This window comes from Metopolophium dirhodum, chromosome 6, assembly GCF_019925205.1.
Source record: "Metopolophium dirhodum isolate CAU chromosome 6, ASM1992520v1, whole genome shotgun sequence".
Taxonomy (NCBI): Eukaryota; Metazoa; Arthropoda; class Insecta; order Hemiptera; family Aphididae; genus Metopolophium; species Metopolophium dirhodum.
In genome coordinates, this window is record NC_083565.1 from 38,567,945 (window position 1) to 38,588,145 (window position 20,201).

General features: G+C 28.1%; 1 protein-coding gene and 1 pseudogene across 1 annotated transcript; one reads left to right on the plus strand and one right to left on the minus strand.

Annotated features, from left to right (window-relative positions):
• Window positions 1–9,444: 9,444 nt before the first annotated feature.
• Window positions 9,445–12,400, minus strand: LOC132946791 (ring canal kelch homolog; annotated as a pseudogene).
• Window positions 12,401–13,691: 1,291 nt separating this feature from the next.
• Window positions 13,692–14,612, plus strand: LOC132947799 (protein FAM200C-like). The gene has a single exon (XM_061018030.1). The coding sequence runs from the start codon at window positions 13,692–13,694 to the stop codon at window positions 14,610–14,612; it is 921 nt and encodes a 306-aa protein (XP_060874013.1).
• The last annotated feature ends 5,589 nt before the right edge of the window (window positions 14,613–20,201 follow it).

The following is a 20,201-nucleotide window of genomic DNA, read 5'->3' on the forward strand; positions in this document are numbered from 1 at the left end:
AAATTTATAGCCAAAGAATGATTTTTTGCAAATGCATGAAATCTTATTTTTAAGTACATGCTAACAACTAATTTAATTAGTTCTAATTTATGTGGACTTGTTAACATATTTTCATCTTCACAATCTAATTCACCAAATACTTGAGAATTCTGAGAAAAATAGTTTTTAACTAATATTATGATTTTTGTTGATATTTTTGTAATATTCATATTACCTAAGTTATTAGTTAAAATAAAAATTCTTTTCTCAGTCTCTTTAATTATTTCAAAAACACTAGATGATGCAGAAACTAAACCACCATAATTTTTAACATCGATAAATTTTGTATAAAAATCATTATGAACATAGTTATGATCTGTTTGTTTTTTTAATAAGCTTTTTTTGCAGGAAATACAGAAGACTTTTTGTGAAATTGTTCTTACAACAAAGTCTGCTATATAATATAATATATTTAATTTTTGATCATATAAATTAGAGCTATCATTATTCATAATTGATATTTTATTTAATAACATCTCATCGCCTAGCTCATCATAATTGTTTTCTATACTCTCAATGCCTTGATCACTTACATCTGACTCAGTAAGGTGTACCTTTTTTTGTGCCCATTTAATCTCAAAAATATTCCCAACAGGATCGTCATCAAGAGCAATACTATTTGCACTTGGTGAAGGGGTAATGCTATTTTTTAAAATTATTTGTTTCATAGCAGTTTTAAATTGGAGTACGCTTGGGTTGTTATTTAGGCCATACCTTTTTCTTATACGAGAGAATAATAATTCTATATGATCCTGCGAAAAACGGTAAGTCAAGATATATTTCAAAAATTTATTATTAGGCAATAATTCTTTAGCAACAGAAAATACAGAAAGTACAGCAATAGTTAGTCCAATAATAAATGTTTTTTTTTTTACCTACATACAAAGGATTATCATTTTGATCAGTTAATGTAAACAAATACTGTATCAATGGTAATATAGATTTTTCCAGAGACTCTATTTGGTTAGCATAGATTGGTTTTTTATACCCTTTAGCAAATGGAAGTCTACTATTAAGAAAATCAAATAATCTATCGATTGTTCGAATACATTTAACAGTTTCATCACAATGAGTAAACTCTGGAAATTTTTCATTTTTTAAAAATTCTAGGGCATCCGCAGTTGAAGAACTAAGTGTTTGCGCTGCTAGTTTTACCTTCATTTTATTACTTTCCCATTCAATGTGGGCTTTAGATAACTTGTTAGCAAACTTTAGGCCTATAGTATCTTGGATTTTATGTAAAGCTTCAATATATTTCCAATCTATTATACCATCTTTGCTTTTAATTTGCTTACAATTGCCTAATGCGTTACGTGCTAGTTTTAACATATGGCAAGCGACAGGGATAAAATAAATCTTTTGTTTTTTATCTCCATGTAAAAAGTATGGAACCAAATCATTAATATTACCACGAATTGTACAACCAAGATATGAAAAAGAAGAAAAATTGGAAAATGTACCATCACATGTCACACTCAATACCCGAAGACCATGTTTTATTGAAAGATTTATAGCAGTTTTGATTAACTCAGCTTGAATATTTGCTGATGACTTTGTTTGTAAAAAATACCCAATTGGCCATTTCCATTTGTCATTAATTGATACTAACATAAACACTAGAGCTTCTGTAGCTGGAGTATCTACATTTTGTAACTGCAAATCATTTCCAAAGTCACAATATCCAATAAATTTTTCATTTTTTGAATCCCAAAGAATTTGTTTTCTAATTGACATCCCGTCGAGAACCAAATTACAATCTTTGTCCTCTGTTGGAAAAGACTGGAGAGCTTCAAAAACTTCTTTAAAAAAACCAGGTTCAGCATTGACTGTAGATGTCCAATTAGAAATTGATGATGGGTGTGGCAATGTTATTATACTTCTAAAATAAATAATAACACAAAAAAAAAAGTATTACTTATTATAAATTATTAAATAAATAAATATTTTTTAAGTGGTTTTTACCAATATATCAGTATAAATTAACCATTGTATAATTCATATAAGCATAATACAAGCATAAAAATATATAGAGTTGTAATTGTTTTTAATTATTAGGTGCTTAAAATAATAAGAAAGCAAAAAATAGCGTCTATTTACCTACAAAAGTTATAAGCCTTAGGAGAATTATAATGCAATGTCAAAGCAAACCGTTTGAACTCATCAGTATATCTACGCCCATGCGAAAGCTTTTTAGCATTTTTAAGCTGGTTCTTAAAAAGTTCTAATGTCATACCATCAAATTGATCAAGTAGTACATTTTCAACTGAATCATCAACAAAACCTTTCTTTTTTAAGGATCTTGTTAAATCTTTCAAATTTGATATCCTTAACTGTTGCCTCCTTACTTTTTGATGTAAAATTTTTACTTTGTGTCTCAAAGCAATAACAGTATGATCTAAAGGCTTTTCTTCAGTTTGAACACTTTTATCAATTTTAAGATTTTGATTTTCAATTGATACACTTGTACAATTTTCAACTTCAATGTTATTTTCATTAATTGATGACATAACTTGATGGTTCTCATTACTTCTCAATACAGTGACTTCTTTTGGTGTTGTACGTTGAACTATACGTCTAGGCTTTTTGGGAATTGGTTGGTAATATGAAGGCATAGCAGGGAATACAATCGGAACAGCATCTGGTTTTAAATGTTTTTTGTACGTACCTGGTCTATCTAAAATGTCACTAGTTAAAAAATGTTCACTACAAATTTTGGAATATTGTGAAGGAGTAAATTGTTTTCTTTTCATTGCCTGTAACCACTGTTTTAATAGTTCAGGATTGCCCAAAGGAAACCTGTAAAATAAATAGTTAATAACTAACAAAAAGTATTAAATAATTAAAAAATAACAAAATCACACAAATTGTCCATTAATCACTACTTATTTATTAGTACAATTATTAATATAATATTATATCATTATTAACTCACCCAAAAAACGACAACCCGCCATCAGGTTTACGCCTATTACTACAGCCATAAGCTGCACAGGCAACCGGCATGATTTAAATTGAAACTAAATTGTTTTGGTTTCACTAGTACACAAGAGATTTTAAATTATTTATTGTTTAAATTTAAAAGTCAGTCTCTGACAGTAGGTACATCAACACACAATATTGACGTATTATTGACCTTTTTGCAAATGGCGGCATTATCAATTAGCTGGTATGTTGCGGCTTCAATGATAACGGCGAGTTAGTTATCTAGGTTATTTAAAATCTCTGACTTAACTACAGAAAAGTCAATACAATTGATAATTATTTTCATTAACAAAATAGGCATGCGGAGGCTTTAATCACAGATGCAACATATTTCTTGAATAAAGCGGCCCACTTTTTACAACCGACCAAAAAAATGTTGAACAGCCACAATTATTAATTGTATGATAAAAGTGTTATTGTTACTATGGTAGCTATAAAAATATAATTAATAATTTTGACTAGGTTTCTATTTGTTGTAAATTATGTATAAATGTACAATAATTGCACAAAGTGAATGACAATTATCTAATGGAAAAATTGTTCAGATCCATTTTATCTACATATTATATTAAATAACTGTTTTTAACCTAACTTCACATAACCCACCAGGTGAAAATACGTTGCAAGTGCAGCACATGAATCGTGTCATATGTCATTATTATTATAAGGTATATTTGGCACAATAAGTCGACTGACTTCTGACAATAAACAGAATAAGCAAATTTTATTCCCTAGTTCATATTTTAATCATCTTATTCACATAAATCAACTAAATATTGTGTACATATCAGTATTTAAATTCTCAAATCTAAAAATAAAATAATCTCAATATAAGAATATTTGATAATAAACTAATTTAGTACAAATTTAAATTTTGTTATTTTTTATATTGTTACTAAAATATGTTTTGTATTATAGGATGGTACTGTAGACTGGAGAATTTGTGTCTTTAATGAAGATAATAGAGGTGTGCGCTATACAGTTAAAGACATTCCTCTATTAGAAACAATGAAAACATATTGTGATAAATTTGTAAGTATGAACTATTAAAAAATATTTTATTTAACTGTAACCATTATAGTTCCAATAACTGGTTTTAGACTAAATTACCAAAAAATATTTTAATTTAATAATTATTTATAAATATGTATTTCATCAAGAACTCACTTAGGCATTGATAATATTGTGAAAAGTTACTCGCCTCGTTTCTAGAATTTTAGGTATACTTTATAGTTTCCTTCACTGCCTCTGCTATATACCAATTTACGTACATGAAGTTAATAAAATATAACTTGATAATCACAAACTTATTTATCGAGTAAATTAACTCAAATAATGGTTATTATCAATATTATATAATAATATATATTAAATCAATTCATAATAATTTTATATGATTCATATAATGATTTAGATATTTATTAGGCCACTCATTTTTCTATCCTCCACCTTACATCATTGAGGTAAATAAATATGGTTTTTATGTTGTAACTACTTGTATATTTTTGGTCACATTACATTAGTTTTATTCTACACATTTGTTATATCCATTTTACACAATTATGATTCACCAAATTGGGATGATTTGCTGTACAACAATTAAATTAAATTTAGTGTTATTTTAATTGTAGTATGTACTTATTTCTATGTAATGTTCTATAAAATCCAGAATAATTAAGAGGACGCCTCACCCGCATATGTTGTCTCTGTCTTACAAGTGCATAACATAGGAAATTGTGCGCTCAGCAGAACATGCGTAGCTCCGTTAGATTAAAAATTAGAGTGAACTGACCTTTTATAAAATTTAAAGGTAAGATTATTAACTTGGCAATCTCATGGGCTTTTTATTATATTTTTATTTTAAAGCGAGTAATGAGTATTTTAAAATTGTAAATTGTTTGTATATCTTATCCAATAATTTTACCTTTAAGTTTTATAAGAGGTCAATTCACTCTAATTTTTTAGCTAACAGAGCTACACGCGTTCTGCTGAGCACAGAATTTTCTATGTTACGCACTTATAAGACGGAGACAACATATGCGGGTGAGACGTCAACTTAAGTATATTAACCATGTAGTCTAGAAACCAAACTTATGTCAACTAAGATAATATAATAATACTTTATAATTATTTATACTGTTTAGGTCATATTCTCCATTGTTGCATTTATTTTAACACTTATAGGCTATCTGCAATTTCAACAAATAATTCTGATACCAAAAAAATTAAGTTAAAAATTAAATACTATAACTTAAAAATACAAAATCAGGTTAACTATTATTTTATTTAAAGTTTTCTTTCTGAAATTTAAATTTAACATCTAAACTTAAACTGATTAGAGTTACTTACTATCTGAATAAATTGTCTAATTATTGTCTGTATATTTAGTATTAACTAAGTAAATGTGCTGAGTCTATTTACATTTATAATTAAAATATTTTTAAATTAATTTAAAATTTATGTTTTAGGGTTTATCTTTAAAAAAATTGAGATTCAAGTATGATGGGATTTCAATTGGTGTGACTGATACGCTAACTACATTAGAATTGAATGAAGATGATACTATAGAAGTAGTTATACCACATATTGGTGATTGATTTTACTATATAGAACTCTGTGTCTCCTCGAGAAGCTTTTGCTTTTTGGAGACATCATCATTTCACAATTCTTATAGTTAATGAAATAAGTAAATTTATTATTATTATTATTATTATTAACTAAAAATGTATCAAATGTCTTAGTTATCATAAATAAATATTGATGATAGATGATATGTTGTTTCATTTATGTTGACAAATTAAATATTTAAAATTTCTAATGAGTATTACTATTTAAACAAATATGATTAAATTATATAATAATATAATATAATTATTAAGTGGTGCGTCACAAGAATAAATAACCATAACATACAGTGTACGACAAGATATTTTGGCCTTTGGGTACCTACTTTTTGTTCTGGTACTTACTTCTGATACCATATATTTTATAAAGCTTATTTCAAGTTCATCCATATTGAATTGTATTTCTAATACAATAATTTAAGTAAAATTAACACAACATTTTTGAATATTTAAACATAACGATAATATTATAACAAAGTCTGAATGATAATAAGTCGATCCGATCCGTTGCATACCGTGAAAGTCTGACAAAAATACTATCTACAATAATTACAATAACTTCCTGCACTGATAAGGCCCATTAAGCTTATTATTTTATAAACATTACTAGTGGCTGTAATAGTTAGACTATTAGGACTAAGATATAGTAGTTGTTAGATATCTTAGTCCCGCTGTTCTATCTACTGTGGCTGTAATACTATCTAATAACATTAAGATAACAATATTATAACAACATTTTCAATTTAGTGTAGAAAATATTGATAATCAAACCAAAAAAATAATAAACCACGATAACTTTATCAGTAGTTAGTAGTTTGTTAGGTAACTGTTGTTATTTACTATAATATAACGTTATTTTGATGTATAACAACATTTACTGTAACATAACAAAATATTTTGTTCTGCACTTTGAACCATGGCCGATTTTGTTATAAAATAAAATAAAATAAATAATTTACTACTAAACTAATCCAGCTAAAAAAAACTTTGACTAGTTGGGAAATATTGTTCAAAAACGAAAACGATGAAGTTTAATTGTCCTAAACGAAAAACAATTAACATTGTAGAAAAATATTATAAATACAATTATTTGCAAGGGAAATGGTAATATTAAATTTACAGCAAAATTTCCTATACAATACTTCTTCAAAAATAGATGTTTAAATTTACTGAAATACAGAATGTATTCGTAATTTAAAGTCCAATATACAATTCTATTCTAGTATACAGTTCTATTCTAATATACAATATATTTGTTCTTCAATTATTATTTATTAAAAGTTTTAAACCTATCTGGATTAGAACTTATCTCTTTCCAAATGTTTTAATAACTAAAAGAATTTACCCGTCTGTTATCCAAGGACCAAGACGTTATGTATTCCATTATATAATTTAACATGCAGTATCCTTCAAGATTCCTCTCAACGATGCTATTTGAGCTAACCTAACCTAGCTATTTCCGAGTCGGGGTCTTCTGTTGATTGTTGACATCATCATCATCATCATCATCGTCAATCATCGTTTATTAACTTAATATGCAGATACTAAATATGTATATGACATAGTATGTACTTGAATTCTGGATTTAGAACTAAAACTAAAGTAGTTAAAAGTTTATTCACACATTTCGTTTTTTTTTTTAGTTATACATTTTTCAATGCCCCTCCCATTTAAGGTTTTCTTTTCATTAAAAATAAATAATTACAAATCAATCTGGTATACTAAAAAAAAAATAGAATAGGTAAGTTGTTATTTTGATTACACAAATAAAGTGACACGACAAATAACCTACATCAGACTGATATTACAATGTTTTGTGCATCGAAGAAGTGAGTCCTGTATTGTGAATCTGTTTGCGGGGCTATAAGCCCAGAGCCCGTTGTTCATAGTGCCTACCCGACTTTCCATTTATAATTATTAGGTATCCTGGGATATATTTTTTGTATAATGTATAATTTGCATTTTATATCAAAACTATCTTGCGTGAGAATAGACCAAATTATGAATATAAATTCAATACTAAATTATCAAAGGCAATAAACACATTAGCTATCAATAATTTTACTAGGGTATGAACAAATTTCAATTGTGCAAATTTTTGCAGGATTTGGGTAAGGTCATAACTAATAAAAAAAATTAACACTTACCCTAGATAAATTAATAAAAATTAAATGAACATTGAACATACTTTACAATTATCTACTACCAACCTAATTAGGAATTGGATGTTGTTACATTAATTAAAAATTAAAAGTTATTAAAAACTTAAGGTTATGGCTAGACTTAGAGACTTAAAAGCTTTAAACACAAACATATACGCATAAAAATATGAGAAAATATGTATACACTACAACTATAGAACAAGATAATTATGACAGAATTTATTGAAAAATGTATTTAATAATTATTAATGTATTATCAATTTTTCTTTTTTTAAATACCTGTACCTATTGCTCCAATGCTTTTGAACAAAATAAAAACGATAGACCAGGACCTAACCAGCAGATATCAACATCTGTGGCATGAAGCGCATGCCATTATCATATGGAAGTCGCACAATATTTACACAACATTGGTAAAATACATAACATTTGTGTAAGCAATTTAAACTACATTTTTATGAAATTTTTTTAATCTAATAAATAGAAACCTTATAATATGCAAAATAAAGTTTAATATTATTATAAATTTTATAATATGAGTTTTTAAATTCATTATAACAACATCAAAGTCCCAATTATAACATCAAACATAATTATCAAATATTTTAAATATGTCAATTGCATCAGTAAAAAATCATAGTAATATATTCTGAGTGGTGAATAAGGTTAGGTTTTAGACCGGGATTGAATATTTTTTAGAAGCATTTTCCGTCTGGATTTAGAGCAATTTTAAAACATTTAATTTAATATTAATAAATGTATAGATTTGAAATGTGTACAATTTTGATAAGTAAGGATCAACATTCACTGATGTAAAGACAAATAATTGTTGAATCATTTAATACATTTTAGTATATTAAAATTACCGAGGAATTAAGATATTATGCATAGTAAGATAAATTTAAAAGCAAATTCATTATTTCCGAAAGACCATTTTAAAAATTAATTTAGTATTAATAAATGTAAATATATTTGAAATGTGTACAATTTTGATACGTAAGGATTAATATTCACTAATAATATGATACATTATTGTTGTAATTTAGTAAATATTATTATATTAAAATGATTGAGCTATTATGTATGGTAAACTAAATTTAAAAGCAAATTCATTATTCGTTAATATCTAATATAGGTAGGTATCTAAAGAAATGTAGAGTTTATGAAAGTCAGCATTTCTAAATGCCTAATAAAAACATACTTCATACCTAATTTAAACTTATTGAACATTGTTTGTACAAGAGGTGCAATCGAATAATAAATTATATGTATATTTACTATTTTGCCAACTAATTGTTTAAAACACTCGCAATTCTTTTATTTGCAACAAATTATATTATACTCTCAATACAATATGATTATGACTGTCATTATAGACTTGCAGAATTTTGGTCCATGCCAGAGGTTTAAATGAGTTAAATCTTCCTCTAATAAAAATTTGACAATTCATTGTGTGTATAAATTATATAATATACTTTAAAAGTTCCAAGTATGCATAAATATTATTTCTAACCTAAAACAAAATATCTATAATCATTATTCTCCGTTTAAATATCTCTCTGATTTCATAAACAATTGAACTAAAAATATCTATAAAGAAAATTGTGTTAAGGTAAACATTGTATAGTATTTTTGGTTACAGTTATAACTACTTACGATAAACCGTAAATTAAATGTTCAATTCATAGTTATAGACAATTAAAATAGAAATTATACATAGTAAAATTTTTTTACCATATCGAGGAAAATTCATGTCCGCAATAGTAGTCCAATCATCTGTACTTGGTCTGTATGCTTCAACAATACTCAGAGTTTTATATCCATCTTCACCACCCACAGCATACAGTACACCGTCCAAGACGCCTACTCCAATCCAACAATGACCTACAGACATTTTTGCGACGGGCGTCCATGCATCGATACTGGGTTCATAACGTTCAACAGTTTTTAATTGCCGTGATGATGAAATACATCCTCCTACCTACATAATGGTAATTTGTGATTAATACAAATAATTGTGGGGTTTAAAAAAAAATCCTAAATTACAATATTATTGCATAACATTTTCAATGAACGTGATTTAGTACATATTTATGAAACATTGAATAAATACAATAATATTACTCTTAACTAGGTACAAAAATGTATTAGTCATTTATAAGCCTACAAAATTAAATACTACTTGAGCTTGAAAATTATTCAAAATTTAAAATCAATCTTGAAGAAGTATGAATAAATTATTCTTTAATAGAAGTTAAAAAATTAAGATATATTCAATGTTTAAAATATAAATTTAATGAAGTTCAATTGCTTTAATACATTTGTATTGTAATTTTCAAACATTAACAATATTAATAACATGTAGTACATACGTAAGGTTACTTTTTTTATTAAGTTAGAAATAAATTTGTTGAAAAAAAAATCAAGTTATAGTACTTTTTATACGTAATAAGGTTTGTAGAGTAATGAAAAAAAATCAGTTTCTGATAAAACTATTGAGCCATTCAATTGAAAAGATATGTCATATAGGTACTCATATCATTAATTAATTATTATCAAATTAAAATTGTAATTTATGGATAAATTGTATTATATCGATATTATATTCCTTGATTCTTAATTAGGAGAATTTTTTTTTCATTAACCACTATTATTGTAACAATTATATACCAAATTTAAAATCAATAAAAAAATATTAGTTTACCGCATATAAAAGATTATTAAGGACTCCAACGCCAAGGCTAGATCTTCTAGTAGACATATTAGCTATCATACGCCATTCTTGAGTATTGTAATCCAAAACTTCTGCACTATCTAATGGACCATCCCTATTGGTAAGTCCATCGACCTTAAATGTATTATATAATTTATTGTTACCTACTTTATAATAAAACTAATGAAATACCTTATAAATTGTAATTCAACATTACTTACGGCATATAGTTTATTATTGATGACACCAACTCCAAAATAATTTCGTTTAACTAACATTTCAACACTTGATTTCCAACAAGGTGATTCTGAGGATTAATCAAGCACATCAACAGACTGAAGTTGATGCCAAATATTAGTAGCTCCCCCCACAGCAAACATTAAATTATCTTTCACTACAGCTAGACCAGCATTTTTACGGTTTGTTATCATTTCAGGTCCGTTATGCCATCGGTTCATTTTTGATTCGTAAAATTTTATACTGATACGTTCATCAGTATCAAATCTACTAGCAACTAAAATTACCTGTTATAATCAAATAGTTAAATATATTGGAAAGAAAAATAAATTATAACAAAATTATACTTTATCTCCATGTCTATCTTTACACCGGATGTTTCGTGAAATAAGCTCTTCTGAATTGAGTGTATGAAAATGTAATGCCTCGCTTATGTAATCTATACCTTTATAAATTATAAATATGTATATATATTATAAAATATAAATTGATTCATAGTAAAAGCATATTTAAAGAAAAAACATACATTTATAACAATTCTTAATAAGAGGTTCCTGAACTACGTGTTTTAATATGTAATTCTTTGATGTTACTGGTAAACGTACGTGTTCCATTAATTGGGATAAAACACATTTTCTTGAACTCGATTCATATTTTACCCAACGAATAACACTTTCAAATACCTAAAACAATAAAAATACTTATAAATTAATTAGACTTTATATAACATATTACTATATTAGAAGGTTACTGAATTTTTCCTTTGCAAATACTAAAATATAACAATAATTAATTTTAGTTTGCCTACTTTTTCTTCAGATGGAACTATAAGTTTATCACTGGAGATCAACTGAATTACTTTTTCCGATGATAGCGATAGAAATTTGTCACCACCAACAACTTCTCTAAGAATCAAAATATAACAATAATAAAAAAAAAATGACCATATAGAATCATAATGATAAATTGTGTTTCGTACGAAAAGTGTTGTTGAATATATAATTCTGAACTTGTTAACAATTTCGTACAGCTGTGTAAATCAGCTATTGCGTATATACCGATACAATTTGTGGGGCAGAGTTGTGAATTTAAAAAATCACAACAAACCTCTTTTACTGCTTGTAACTGCAAGAGATTTGCAGCTGGTAACAAATCCTAAAGAAAAATATGATAAACAATTTAAATAATTTTGTTGAAATAAAATGTTTTTGAATAAAATTCAATTGTATTTACTATTACCTGTATATATTTCCTTCAGTGATCACGATAGCCCCCGAATATATAAAATTTACTAATAGCTGTAAAGCGGTTGAATCTATCTCTCTCAGTACAACTAGATCATGATTCCTTTCTGAAAAATTGGTGAACATAGCATGGAAATATGGACTAGCTGCTGCTAAAACCACTTTATGTCTGATTACTATTTTGTTATCGTCTGCTTTTAGTTTAACATCACAAAAAAACTCATCTCTAAAAACAGAACAAATAGTTACTTATATTTATCTAACATAATATACACTTACAACTTACTGGCGTAATGATTGTAACACTCCATGTGTCTCTGCATAAGACTATTTTTTATATTCATATTTTGCATATTTTGCACATCTACCGGATTCTGTTTTTTCTTTTTTATTTTGCATTGTAAATGGTATATGAAGTCCGGATTTTGGAGTTCTTAAAACTAAAAAGAGAGCATTTCAAAATTAATTATAAATATCGAGAAAAATCGTCAATAATCTTTTATTAAATCTAAAGTAATGTCAAAAACAAAATGTATATAATAACATTCAAATTTATAGGGAAAAATAAATCTTGTTTAAAAATTCAACAAATTCCAGGAAGTCAAAACTAATGTTCATCTGTAGGTTCAAAGGTAATTTCGTTTTCCGTTATCGTTTTATAGTCGAGCGTATTGACTATTATAATGGAAAACGCAAATATTGTGATCATTCACGTATTGCTGTCTTGTCACCCGGGGCACGGCAGTAACCTACGGGTGCCCCATTAGAAATTCTGCCAAAACACAACACACACGTGTACCAACCTACCCAATTTAAAAACCTACAGTGCCCTCCCCCACACCCAATGGCCTATGTTGCCGCGGGTCATCCAATAAAAAAAAAAAAAAGCAAAAATAATGAATTAAATATTTACCAGAATCTAAACTAGAATATGACATTTTTTATTATTTTTTACATTTTAATATTCTTCGCCTGATGATAAAAGATCAGCTCTGAACTTTTCAATTTTCCACATTTTCTTCACAGCTCTATCAAAATCGCCTAAAACAAGAAAAACATTTTATTATTAAAATTATGAAAATTTTGACTTGATAGTAAGCCATAATAAAATGAATAGTATTCATAGCCTGAAGACGAGATCTTGTAATATTTTGAATGCTTGTTTGTAGTTCAAGTGCTACTTTTATATAGAGTTTATGAAGTTAAGCTGCAATATATTGGTCAAATATTTGAAATTCACTAAATTTTTGATAATTTCATTGCTTTAATAACATTATTAAGTGATAGAATTATGTTTATTACATATAAATTATATCTTAGAATCTAACATTTCGTTGGAACAACGAAAAAAAATTGAAGCTATATCTTTATCAAATGATACTATTAACTCTAGGATTTCTGATATGTCCACTAACATTTTGGAACAAGTAATTCAGGAATTAGATTCAACCCTTTTTCCATTCAGTATGCAGTTGGATGAAAGTACAGATATCTCTCAATGCAGCCAATTATAAGTTTTTGTACGTAACATATATTCTGGAACTAGTAAAGAAGAATTTTTATTTTGTCAACCACTTTTGAAAACTTCAATGGCAATTGACGTGTTTGAAATGATTACTAATTTTTTTTCTAAACATAAATTAGATAATAAAAAAAACTCAGTTTGCTGTGCACCGATGGTGCTCCTTCGATGCTTGGTAAATCATCCAGTTTCACAGCGTTGATAAAGAAGGAAATTCCCGATATCATCATCACTCATTGTTTTCTTCATCGGCACGCTTTGGCATCAAAAACTCTACCAACCAATTTAAAAGAAGTTATGACGACTGCAGTCAAAGTTGTAAATTTCATCAGAGCTAGAGCCTTACATCACCGACTTTTCAAAGTTGTATGTCAAAAAATGGGATCTGAACACGAAGTTCTTCTTTATTACACAGAAGTGCGTTGGCTTTCTAGAGGACAAGTTATGAAACGTTTGTATGAACTTCGAGAAGAAATTTCTTATTTTTTAATAGAAAGGCAAAGTTCACTCTCAAAATATTTTGATAGTATTGAGTTCGTTCATGGATTGGCCTATTTAACAGACATTTTTAGTCATTTGAACGAAGTAAATATATCGATTCAAGGAAAAGAAGTAACAATTATGGACGCGTCCGGAAAAATAAACGCATTTGTAAGTAAAATTTCAATGTGGAAAAGAAGACTTCAATCGGAAAATTTACCAAACTTTCCAACACTTGAACAGGAGCTATCAAAAAATAATATTGCTTTGTCTAGTTCCATGAAAGCGCAAATCTGTGAACATCTTGATGTGCTCGAAAATTCATTTGGCAATTATTTCGATTTTACATTTTCGAAATCAGAAATATGGTTACACAATCCTTTTCTTGTGGACTTTAAAACAATTGATGATTCAGATCTCGTTAAAGATGAACTAATTGATTTAAGATCAAAAGAAATGGCACGCCACGACTTTCAAACAAAAAATATAATCGAATTTTGGTGTTCGTTGACGATGGCTTATCCACGATCTGTATCCAGGGCAATGAAATTTTTGATTCCATTCGCTACTACCTATCTTTGTGAGTCTGGATTTTTCGCAATGGTCTAAAACTAAAGCAAGAAATCGATTGGACATTAAGGACGATATGCGTGTTGCTCTGTCCAATACGGTCCCAGATTTCAAGGCAATATTGCAATCAAAACAACAACAAATGTCACATTAGAAATTGTATTTGACTATAAGAAAGTGATTATTCATAATAATCTAATATAGATTTCGTTATTAGTAGTATTATGTATTAGATTTATCATAAAAAAATAATTAAAATAAAAATTTCATTTTTACATTTATTTAAATATATTTCTTTTTGGTGAGGGGTTCGTGATTATATTTTATACTTCAAAGGGGTCTATGGACCAGAAAAGGTTAAGAATCTATGTCTTAGATGAAGTGTGTTTAGGTGCATTTAAGTGAGTCTTAGATGCCGTGCAAACTATTAAATAGGGCACATCATAGTGAACCACATACAAACTAAATTATATCAATAAATGAAATGTGTATGATAGGCTTGGTTAGATAATCATGTTAATTCTGACTGTATCATTGTTTATCGTTACACATAATAATAGTATAACTCATAAATTTATATTTGTTTCATTTTATTCTTTCAAGTGGTATTGTTTAAATAAAAATGTGTACTAATAAAAAAAAAGTAGTCAAAAGATGTGTTGTGTTCTAAATTGTAGCAATGCTAACAGAACAGACCATAAAATGTTTAACTTCCCTAATAGACAACAAGAAAAATAAGTTAAAGAAAATTGGATTAAAAGTATTCAAAGAATTTATTAATTTTTTCATTGAGGGTATTAATTTTTGATTTTATTCAACTACTTACTACATTTTAGTACTACAAATACAATAGAAATGTACTTAGATTTAATTTACTTATAACATTTATTCACATATTTATAGCTTAAATATTTTGTAAACTACCTACTATTGATTTTAAATGTAGCCATTGTTTACACTAAGTTAACAGCGTTTTTGTTGTGATAATATTATAATAAATTACTATACATTTAATATTATTGATTAATTTGTATAATTATTAAAATGTGTTATAATTATCATGTTTATAAACCCAATATAGTATTATAGGTATTATATTTTATATTATGTATATTATGTAATAATGTATTAAAGATTTGTCAATTATGTATAATTCTGAATCTTCAACACAAGTATTGCTTGATGGATGAATCATTTATATTGTAAATTTAAAACGTAAATATTGATACAGCAGGTGCCTGCAATAATATTATAGGCTTGCCTGTTTTTCTGAATTGAAACCAACTGGTTACAATAATTAAATTAATATAACAATTTAGATTTGATAAATAAGTGGACTGTATTTGTTATAATACTAGAAACAATGGTACCTGACAATGATATGACTCAATTTAATATAGTTATACAAATTGAACTGAACATTGTAATGACAATATATATAGCACTAGGCTATGCAGTATAACAGTACAATAAATATTAGAATAATGATGCTAACCTCGTTGGCTGAAGTATATTATAATTGTTTCTGGTGCACCTTAGTATGATCATGGTGCTTTATGGTCCTTTGTGTTCTGTTGTCAAATAATTTTAATACAAATTATACAATAAAAATAGCATATTTGATAACGTTGAATTCACAAAACAGAAATGTTCATTCAATCACAGCACACTGGCACAAACAAGTATTACAAGTGATCATAATAGCTGGTAATGACGGACATCCTAGAAAAAAACATATAATTAAAAAACTAGTACGGGTCTGTTTGGAGAACGATACTCACCGAGTCACAGTACAACGAGTGTTTTTTGTGAAAACAAGGGGTTTACATATAGGTACATTTCACACACAACAGACGGCAATGAATATATTGCTGAAGCACCTATGAGAAAATAACAAATGAAAAAAAATCGAAATAATCTAGATTTTAAAGAGGTAAAATTTTAATACGTACCGACTACCGTCTCGTATCGTTGCACAAGTCCGATTCAGGTCAGTACGTGTCGCTTGTACACTGCACGTGTAACTTCTTGACCACTTAAAATTAATCGAATACGTATCGATATACTAAAATTTCTTAGTTGAAATTCATGGTTCAATAATTTCATTAGACTGGAGTAGGAAGTGGACTAGATAATGGTATGAAATACCACGGAGCGATTCCTGAGTATCACCTACACAATCTAACAACTACCTGAGACTTGTGAAACATATTTTGATGACACTGAGTTCTCTTAAAGTCTTAACTTCAACAGTAAAAAAAAATCGCATAACCATAACAAAAATGAACACATTAACACAAAATATAATTAATAATTGATATACATCGCTCGTATAGTAAGTTGTATTCCGTATTTTGTTATCAAATAATATGTGCGATATGAAAAAAGACCGGTTCACGATGTAGATAAAATGTTATCATCTATATCAGCTAGTCCGTGGTCAAGGTGTATTGATAAGGTGTCGACATTCTATAAACTCTCACACACACTCTCACACACCTATAAACTAATGGACAGCGCTTAGAGAGAGAGGTCAGGGGTACGATATAGAGTAAAAGAGAAAATGGAACGTGGGGGAAATACAGTATTAGTTTCATACGTCTGTGATTACCTCCTTTATGTACTTTCTCTCTTTTCTCTCTTCGTTCTTTCTTCTTTCTTTCTCTTATATGATTCCCGTGCATTGATGACACAGCGATGGCGTCAGGGGGGGGGGGGGGGGCAAGGGTAGGCGACCACCTCCCCAGGATAAGTTCTCGCCCTTCTCTTGCCCACCGCAGATATTTTAACTCTTATTTTTACTGGTGTGTTACCGTTTTTATGATTAACATTATAATATTATAATCGTAAATAGTAAATGGGATTAGGTACTAACTTAATATTTATAGAAGTACAATAATATTGTTGAGCTTGCCCCTTCAAAAATTTGACTTGCTCTTTATCTCTCCCCTAGGAAAAACATTATGGTGATGTCCCTGGGATGACAGGACGGAGTGGAATGCGCTGTCCATTAGTCTATAGGTCCATGCTCTGGACCACAGATATATATAATAACTAGATACCCGACTTCTTCTTATCAATGACGCTAGAAGCAATCTGAAACTGGCAATGTTTACTAATCGTTAGAAAGGTAATATGATAATAAACAACAACATTTCATATCAAACATGCCCGTGGCCAAACTTAACGATTAGAATTTGTAAACATTGCCAAATTCACAAATGGCGTTGGGCATCATGATTTAATAATGTTGTTGTATATGGAGTCGGGTATCTAGTTATTATATATATATCTGTGCTCTGGACCCCTATACGTATACACTCTTGATTGAAATTATTACCACAGTTCTATACAGAGGCGTTTTTACGATTTTGGCGCCCTATGTACACACATTTTGGAACCCCTTTTTTTCTCAGTTTCCTATTACTCATTGTCACAAAAAAATTTAAGCCCCCTCTAATTTACAATTTACTTTTTCTCTCAGTTAAAAAATGCAGGGCTTAAAACCGGTATAAACCGTTATAAAACTGAAACCAAAAACAAAATCAAAACCCAAACCGGAAAAAATTGGAAGCCGGTACACAAAATCGAAACCAAAACCGAAATTTCCTAATACCGGTATTGAAAAATTTAAACCAAAATCGAAAAAAATAAAAACTGGTCTACAAAATCGAAACCGAAACCGAATTTTTTTCAATCGCCCTGTAAAAGTGATAACCCAAAATGTATATTTTCCCCTTATTGCATTTATGCTTCCACTAATTTAAAGAACACTTTTATTTTACCATTACCACTCCATTTATTCCTAGTAAGAAAGTCAACCATTTTAATCAAATAAAACACATTATATATATATAATACATATAGAAATATAAATGATATTATAAGAAATACAGGTTATCACTTACCTATCAGTCATCACTAATATAATTTCTCAACAAATCCAATAAAATGAAAAAAAAATGTTTTTTGTTATAACCTCTAGCAATGGTGCCCCCTTTGAGAACTCGGAATTTGGCGCCCCGGGGCAATTGCCCCCCGTCGCCCCCCTTACGCCACTGGTTCTATAGACACAAGAGCGCGCTTCCTGTCCTGTGAAGACTTGTGTATTCATACTGTTAAATACAAAATGCATTTTTAAATTGTAATATTTCACATATTCATAACTCGCTTAAAAATTAAAATATCCAAATAAATCGAAATACTATCACAGTTAATATTATTACCTTTAAATTAAATAATAAGTAAATTTACTGTAAAATTAAAATATTGTACATTTGACTGAGACAACACAAAGCATTTCATATTATGTTTAAGTCACTTTTATAATGATTTCATTAAGTGAAAATATGTATTATTTATTTGAAGGGGCCATGCAAGAACGAGTTATAACTCCATTTTTCAAAACTTTTCAGGAAACGATAATGTTATTTTAAAAATATTTAAATAAAGATAAATATAATTTGGAAATTAATATAGATACATTAGATCACGATAAAAAAGATGCCGTAGTAATTGATTTGATTTTCTTAATTTCTTTGAGATGATAGTTAATATTAACCTACATTTTTGGAGTTATCTTGTTTTTTGACCAGAACCATGTATTTATTATTTATTCATAATTTGTTTCAATACAAAAAATATATTATTATTCATTCTATGTTTTAGAAATTTGTAAAAAATATAAAAAAAAATTATAAAAAAATATAATAAAAAAAAAAAAATTTATATAATTGTATGTACCACTCCGGAGTTATCCGGTTTTTCAACGGAAAAAAAAATCAGACAACTCCATTTACTTTATATCTCCTATACGAATGATCGGAATTGTCTCGTTCTTGCACAGATATACTCGTAATTTTTTTCTTGATAATAAACAGCCAAAACCCCATTTTTCGAAAAAAATGGAGTTATCTTGTTCTTGCACGGACCCCTTCATTTATCCATTCCATGATATGAATTATTTCAGTATATTTTTTTTAGATTATGACTAATTTTATCTTATAGTTAGATATGTTTGGTGACTATTTTCAAATTTAAAGTCAGTTTAACACTTTTGGTTGATCCTAACTATTACTCAATAAACCAGACTTGGTATACCTACCCAAAAAAAGTTTTGATAAAAAATAATAATATATGTAACTTGTAAGTCCCATCATCATTAAATTGTATAATCTAATTATTATATTGCCATTATCATATTAAACTATAATATCGGCGCTTTATATCACAATGGGAATGAGTACCATTTATATTCTTAATTTATTCTCTGTATATTATTAATAAGCCCATATTATGTACCTATAGGTATATATGACGCATCCATATACATAAAAATAAACAAATGAAAGAATTAAAAAAGGTGTTGCAAGCTATATGTATTTTAAAATACGTTTAGCCCAAGTAGCTACCTACACTTGTATCAACATTGTTTTAGAATGCTGAATGAGACCATGCCGAGAACGAGAAATGTATGAAGAAACGAAACAGTTAGTAGTTAGTCCATAAGTGCAAATAGGGGGGGGGGGCTTTAGGAGCTAAGCCCAAAAAAATGTCTATATCCTATGTCTCCCCCCCCCCACCACCAATCATTTCCTACATTTTATTTTAAGCTTACTCAATATTATC

Coding starts and splice junctions, on each gene's coding strand:
- LOC132947799 (XM_061018030.1), top strand. CDS start 13,692: ATGCTTGGTAAATCATCCAGTTTCACAGCGTTGATAAAGAAGGAAATT.